A 7,500-nucleotide genomic window follows, 5' to 3' on the forward strand; every position below is an offset into this window, starting at 1 on the left:
GACTCCATCCGTTACCTTCGATCCGCCATTTTGTTTCGGGAAATCTTTCTACAACTCCAACTCACAATTTATCAAATTTATATTATTTAAACTTTTTGCACCATGGCAAATCTCAAAGAGTCTGAAATTTATGACATCCTCTTCAACGTGGATGTAAGTGATGACGAGGATGATGATGAAATTGAGTCCGAATGGTCTCAAGAATTCGACCTGCCGTACTCGCCAAATATGGGATCTGACAGTGAGAACGACGAGTAAGTATTTTTCAGAAATCTTCTCAAAGTAACATCAAACGATCACATAATGCCCATGATATGTATATTTTATTCAACTTTATTATCTATTTCATTAATATAGTACAAAAAGTTTTGTTTTTTTTTTGTTTATAATTGTATTTATGAAGTGCTTGAGTTTGACTAGGACGAGTGAGGTGTTGTGTGTTGAAAATGTAAACAAACATGGAGGTCAGAAGACGGTTAGTTCGGCCACTTGAATGAGATATAGAAATGATTTGTATGTCTTGATTTGATGTGTCGACAGTTTGTATAATAAAATATTGTTCTTTTTTCTTTCTTCTAGCGAGATTCGTATTCCGTGTGAGGACTGTGGGAATGAAACTGGGAGACATGCACAAGTCCCTACTCCTACTGATGATACTGACACTGCCACTGCCACAACTAGTTCTGCTTGTCAAAGAAAAAGGTGAGAACTGACCTGATATTTAGTTGTTCTTATAGAGCATTTATATTCATATTGACTGTTTTGTGTTTTCTGATGTATTATTGTTGATATTATGTTATATATTCAGTTTTGGGTCTACAGGAAGATTATTTATAGTATTTTTACTCTACTCAACTCTATGTCAAGAAATATTATTCCAGAACTAGTGTGTGATGTAAAAAAGGGAGAGTGATAAAATATTTTGATATTTTATATTTATATGTGTAATTAATTGCTTTCTCCTTTCAGAATTATTTTTCATTTCCTTTGTTTTCAAAGTACTTCTTTTTATTTTAATTCTTGTTATTATTATTTTCTTCAGGCGTTCGGATCATGATGAAATCCCTGGCCCATCACAGCCGAAGAAACTATGTGTGGATGGTGGTCCCGAGAACAAAGTGCCACCTTTTCTCCCTGAGCGAGTCCCTGGTCCACGCCTGCCTGATACGGTGACTCGCTTAGATCACCGAAAATTTTTAACGCCTTTAGATTTTTTCGTTTGTTTTTTACTAAAGAACTGTTGTCTTTGTTTTGTGAGTGGACGAATGATTATGCGAGTATGTGTGCGGATTCGAAACCGACGTTGTATAAGAGGTGGAAGGATGAACCTGTGAATGTGGATGAAATGTATAGATTTATTGGTTTGTTGATGTACATGAGTTGTGTGAAAGTGGAGCGTGTTACTTTATATTGGTGTGAGGAGACATTGTTGAATGGTTTGTGGGCGCGTCGGTTTTTGTCAATTTGGCGTTATAAATGTCTTATGAGTTTTTTAAAAATAAGTAATTTTAGAACAGAAAATAGAGATGATAAATTATGTAAAGCTAGATTTATGATGGATTATATTCGTAGAAAATGTATGAAATTGTTTCAACCTTATCAGAATATTTCAATAGATGAGAGGATGGTTAAAAATAAGGGAAGGTATAGCTTTAGAATGTATATGAAGGACAAGCCAACAAAGTGGGGAATGAAATTGTGGGTTTTAGCAGATTCAAAGACAGGGTATACACACAATTTTGATGTTTATTTGGGTAAGGTAGGGGTAATACAACAAATGGTTTAGCTTATAATGTGGTTATGCAGTTGCTTGTTGGCTTGTTCAATCAAGGATATCATTTATATGTGGATAATTTTTATACTAGTGTTCAACTTTTTAAAGATTTGGTTGTGAAGAATGTGAGAGCTTGTGGGACAATAATAGTTAATCGAAAAGGATTTCCAGTTAGTCTAAAGAACGTTAGAGAATGGGAAAAGAGGGTTAAGAGGGGGGAGTTTAGATGGCATAGGGATGGTGATATTTTAGCTTTACAGTGGAAAGATAATAAGACAGTTTCATTTATATCTACAATACATGATGCAAATAAGGAGGCAGTAGTACAACGTAGGAGTAAAGATAATGGGGTTTTCAGAAAATTAGATGTTGCACAGCCTGAATTAGTTAAAGATTACAATAAGAATATGAATGGGGTAGATTTGTCTGATCAACTTATTGGGAAATATAATAGTCTTAGAAAAACACACAAGTGGTGGAAAAGTTTATTTTTTCATTTTATTCACATTGCTAGGGTTAATAGTTATATTCTGTTCAAAGAATATAGAGCTAGGCATAGTGATATTGAAGAATTACAGAGACCAAAACAGTATAATCAGTTAGATTTTACTCTGGAGTTAGCCAGGCAGTTAGGCGGGATAGATGATCTAGAGGGTCCACCACTTGCTTTAAATACAAATTGTAATTGTAAATGTAAAAGTAAATCTAAAGCAAATAGCAGGAATAGTGATAATAATGATATAGATGAAGAAATTAAGTTAATCCATCCAATTTTACCAGATGCTTCTTTAAATTCAAGGGGTGATTGTAGGTTATGCTTAGATAGGGGAAAGTACAGAAAACTAGACATAGGTGTTTATATTGTAAAAAATGGTTTTGTTTACAGCCGGATAGAAAATGTATGTTGTGGTATCATACAGTTCTTGAGTAAATTATTTGATTTATTATTGTATTTTAAAATGCTCTTTGTTTTTTAAATGTTAAATTGTCTGTATATTTTTATTTTATTTTGTTAAGGTACTGTTACTGTGAAATTAAAATATTTTCGCACTCTGCGAATAATCATTCGTTTTCGCTCTTTGCGGAAAAAAAAATACTATTCGCTCTCTGCGAATACATTTACATATATAAATAATATATATGTATACTGAAGTCCTTTATTATATTTATCCATGTATTATCAATTGTATCAGTAAGAAGGAACTTGTGTATATTTTTGGTGTGTATAGTTCAGTCTTTGCACTAAACAAGTGACACACAAGTGAATTTTAAAATAATTATATAATTTTACTTTTGTAATGGAATTATTACCCCAAAACCTTTTCACCATGTTGAAATGTCTTCTTGTATCATGTGTTTAGGTCTGTTGACCAAGATATATCCAAAATATGCCAAAGAAATGCTGACATAAGCAATTTAGAGACATTTTTGTGAACATGTAAAAATTATTGGATTATGCCCCTTGTTTGAGTAAATGTGTGGATACATTTGAGACCCCACCAGATGCTCAATTTATGCATTACATACTTGAGTTTTGCATAAAAGTTGTAAGACATGATGTATTTTTAGAAAATAAACTTGTTTTGATCATAATTTTGAACAGTTATTTTTTTCCTTCTTGGCATTTGCAGAAAATGCAGTTTTTACTTGAAAATTTGAGACCCTACCTTGACACATAAATCATATTTGTGTCCAGGAAAGTGCCTTGAAATTATAAAAAACTTTAAGAATGTGAAACTAAAACATCTGACGAGCAAATTGATATATAACATGCCAGCATTAGCGCACAGTGAGTGAGTTCAGGGTATCCTAATGTACCTGCACCCCCTCCATTCACAATTTTTGCTCAAAACAGTGGAACGTTTGAGAGTTAAGGGAATAGAATGCGCGTTATAAATTATTGTTATTATTATTATTATTATTATTATTATTATTATTATTATTATTATTATTATTATTATTATAATATTATTATTATATTATTTTCTAATGCATTTTTTTTAAGTTTTAGCTTGGCATAAAAAGGATAAGCTCACGGATCTTTCACATTGACTACTACATTTTTTGAATGATACCAGAATTCTCAAATTTGAATTTTAACAGTAAGGATGATCCTTTAGATGGGAAATCATCACTGCTTTCTTCATACCACCAGATAAAGATGAAAGCATGAATCTAGTCAGGTTGTTTACTGTCATGCAAGCCCATTTTTTTTTAATTAAAAAAAAATAACTAGATAGACATTCAAAATACCCTTATTTTCTCTTCCTCACCCCCTTCCTTCCACTCCATAAGTCCTTTTAAGTTTTTGTTGTATGTTGCTGATTCGTGTTGAAATATTGTAATTTTTCAATTTCAGAGATCCTGATGGACTGCGTACATTCTATTATCTGGTTCAAGATTTGAAATGCTTGGTTTTTTCCTTGATCGGACTTCATTTCAAGATCAAGCCTATCTAATGTTGATGTAATGTTTAATAGGCCCTTTTTCTTTTCTTTTTCTTCATTATTAACTCAATTATGTCAGTCATTGAATTTTAAAGAATTTTATGTTGAAGTCTGGTTATTCTCTTCAATACATTTCACCATCATTTTAAAGATGTTGTCACACAAATAAAGGTATTGAATCTTTTTCTACTGTGTGAAATTGTATTACTTTTTTATTGTTTTGGTAGCTATTGTTTCTGTTTTTTTGGGGGTTTTTTTTGGGGGGGGGGGGGGGGGTGGTGTGTAGGTGTTAGTTTATTTGTTTCTTTTTTCTTTTCTTTTTTGTCTTTTGATGTTCTGTTTGTATGTGTATATGTAATATTATAAAGTGAATGGAAGCGAAATTGGCTGAAACCGTTTTGGAAGCAAAGTAAATATGAGGTATGTGGCAGGGATTAGTGATTGAAGTGGGTTTGTAATCCAAGTAAATGTAATGGTTTGACCCCATTCTGTGCCCTTTAGGCTGCTGTTACAAGCCATGCCACACAAACTACTATACAAACGGCTCAGATTAAAATCTAATGGTGATTAAGAATATTCTATTGGTTCTGTATAAAATAATTGTAATAATAAAGCAATTGAGTCAAAAAACAGTATACTAACATTCAATGCAAGAATAACGATTAATGCAGCATTAGTAAGAGTTAACCAATCAGAATACATCTTTCCCCATTAGTCGGTTTCGTTCACCTGACTTTTTATTTCCTGGCAACGAATGGCAATCAAAGTTGATCTCTTTATTTTGATGTAGAATCCCTATTTGTACCATTACTCTTTTTCTTGCTTTTAATTGTAATCTAGAATTTTTTTACTATCCCATTTTCTTCCTTTTTACTGGCGCTGAAATGAATGTGTTGCAAGCGTCGTAAAACCCTTAAAATCAAACAACGTCCAAGACGTCCTGAAAAAAATACAATATTCAAGCTGATATATGTAGACAAAACTGAACTGTGTAACGACATGAAGACTGATGGAAAAAATGTTAATAAAACTCGAATGACAGCCCTGGGAGTAAAGAGGACATAGAAAATAGGAAAGAACTATCAAAGGCAGCGCTACACAAAGCTATACATTTCAGGATTTAAAAAACGACAAAATAACAAAAACAAGACAAACCCGAATTACGTTGCATAAAAATAACACACTAGTCAAATTAATATTCTTATTCTTCTTCTTCTTCTCTCTCTACGTAGGGTTCCTGACCTCCCATAGTGGTCAGGGTGGCGCTTACTGTGTCTTCTATCCCCATCTGTTTTCCAATTTGCTTTCTGTCTTTGTCTTGGAATGAGATTACTAAGTTTTGTCTTGGCCTGGCTGTAGTGCTTGGCTGGGAGGGAAACAGTCAAATGCATAGTTATTATTTTGAGAGATTATTTTTTTTTTCCTCGTAAATCATCTCTCTTTTATGTATTGTTATACAGTAGAATTACTTTAAACCGAAATTTTGGGGCCCATAGTGGGCAGGGAGGTACATGCTGTGTCTTCTATCCCCCCATACCCGTTTCCCAATTGTTTCCTGTCATTGTCTTGGAATGAGATTACTTAGTTTTGTCCTGATCCTTGCCGGAGCTCCTTGGCTGGGAGGGAAACAGTCGAATGTATAGTTATAGTTTTGGGAGATGATATTTTTTTCCTTGTAAATCATCTCTCTGTTATGCATTGTATTATGTTGAGTTTACATATTATATTAAATGATTGGTAAACATTTGAGTGTATTCCTCTTAGATGGGACCTGTGCTTGTGTCTGGATGAGACTTTTAGGTGATCTCAAACTAAGTGCATTGGTGGTCTGCTCTTGGAATCTACATCTGATCCCTATTTGTTCCCAGTTCCCCTATGTCTTACCTTTTCTTGGGTGCTTTTATTGTAATTCTATAACTTTTTACTATCCCATTTTCTTCCTTTTTACTGGCGCTGATATAACCTAAATGTGTTGCAAGCGCCGTAAAACCCTTAAAAACAAAACAAAACAAATTTTGGGGACCTTCTAAACCATTTCAGTTTAAAGCAAGTTCCCGTTTTGCGATGCTTTTCAAGGGTAGTAACTATTTTAGGAATTTGCTCATTTAATCGTATCATGGGTTTCCCCTTAAATGGAGTTGTTGAATAAATGCCATCTTCGTAACCATTTTTAAAATGATTTTTATTTTAATTGTTTGGTTTGGGTTTGTTTTTTTTTGGTGTATTTCAAACATATTTTGGGGGGTTTTCGTTTTTCATTCAAAATTGTTGAAAGAATTGAGTTCGGAATGCCGTGTTTTTTTTTACATATCTCCATCTTGATCAACTTTTCTTTCATTGACTTCACATAGTATTTTGATTTTAAACTCAAACGTGTAAGCACAGTGCTTTCTTTTAGTAAAATGTAAAGCTAAAATCAGATCGAAAGTTCTTGTGCGATAATTGATGTAATGAATGATGCGCAGCTACTCAGAGGTGAAGTGAAATGGAAATGAAAAGGAGTGTCAATGCTAAGCTGTCTACTACACACCCCTCTTTTGTTGAAAAGCCATTAGGTTCAAAGGCCCAATTACATAGAACCTCCCCCTTTCCTTTAGCCCATCACACACACACACATTTAAACTAAGTGGAAATGAAATGGCATGTCAATGGTAAGTTGGCTAACCCCCCCCCCCCCCCCCCCCCCCCCCCCCCCTGTTGAAAATTTGTCAGTTCCAAAGCATGAACACATGAGTGAGAACATCTCGCTTACGTGATTCTACACCCCAACTCTCTCTCTCTTTCCTAATTTTTCGCCTGCCAGGCACCCGTTGTCTTCCTTTTCCAGTCTGCGCGATTATGGTGTTGACCAAGCCCAAGTGCAGCGATTGAAGTGTTTGCCTACCCCCCCCATTCCACCCTTCACCCTCATCTTATACTTACGCTCTTTGTTTAATATCGCCGGGCATTATTACGTGTGGCCACCTTCCTGAATTTTTGAATAAAAATAGAGAAAGAGAAAAAGGGAAGGTGCTCTCAAGTTGTTTCGGTTTAAAGCAAGTCCTGCTTAGAAGTATTTCGGTTCATCGTAAGAATTAGTACAAAGATAATGAAGAAACTAGTACAATTTATTAAATTCTTTGCGGTTTAAGGTATTTTTCGGTTTAAAGTAATTTTACTGTATTTGTTATTTTGAATGTATAATGTAAGCATTTGAATGTATTCCTCTTAGTGGGGACTTGTGCTGGTGTCTGGGTGAGACTTTTAAGTGATCTCAAACTAAGTACATTGATGTTGTGC

At 34.1% G+C, this 7,500-nt stretch overlaps 1 protein-coding gene across 1 annotated transcript in view; it reads left to right on the forward strand.

Annotated features, from left to right (window-relative positions):
- Positions 1-4,405, forward strand: part of LOC144980597 (protein mago nashi homolog 2) — a 17,060-nt gene extending 12,655 nt beyond the window's left edge. Inside the window, exon 5 of the mRNA XM_078928276.1 lies at positions 4,134-4,405. Coding sequence (XP_078784402.1) covers positions 4,134-4,233 — 100 coding nt within the window. The 3' untranslated portion in view covers positions 4,234-4,405. The remainder of the gene's footprint in view (positions 1-4,133) is intronic.
- The last annotated feature ends 3,095 nt before the right edge of the window (positions 4,406-7,500 follow it).

The sequence above is a fragment of the Berghia stephanieae genome, chromosome 1, assembly GCF_034508935.2.
Source record: "Berghia stephanieae isolate SIO BIC M18660-M18661 chromosome 1, UCSD_Bste_1.3, whole genome shotgun sequence".
NCBI classification, from domain to species: Eukaryota; Metazoa; Mollusca; class Gastropoda; order Nudibranchia; family Aeolidiidae; genus Berghia; species Berghia stephanieae.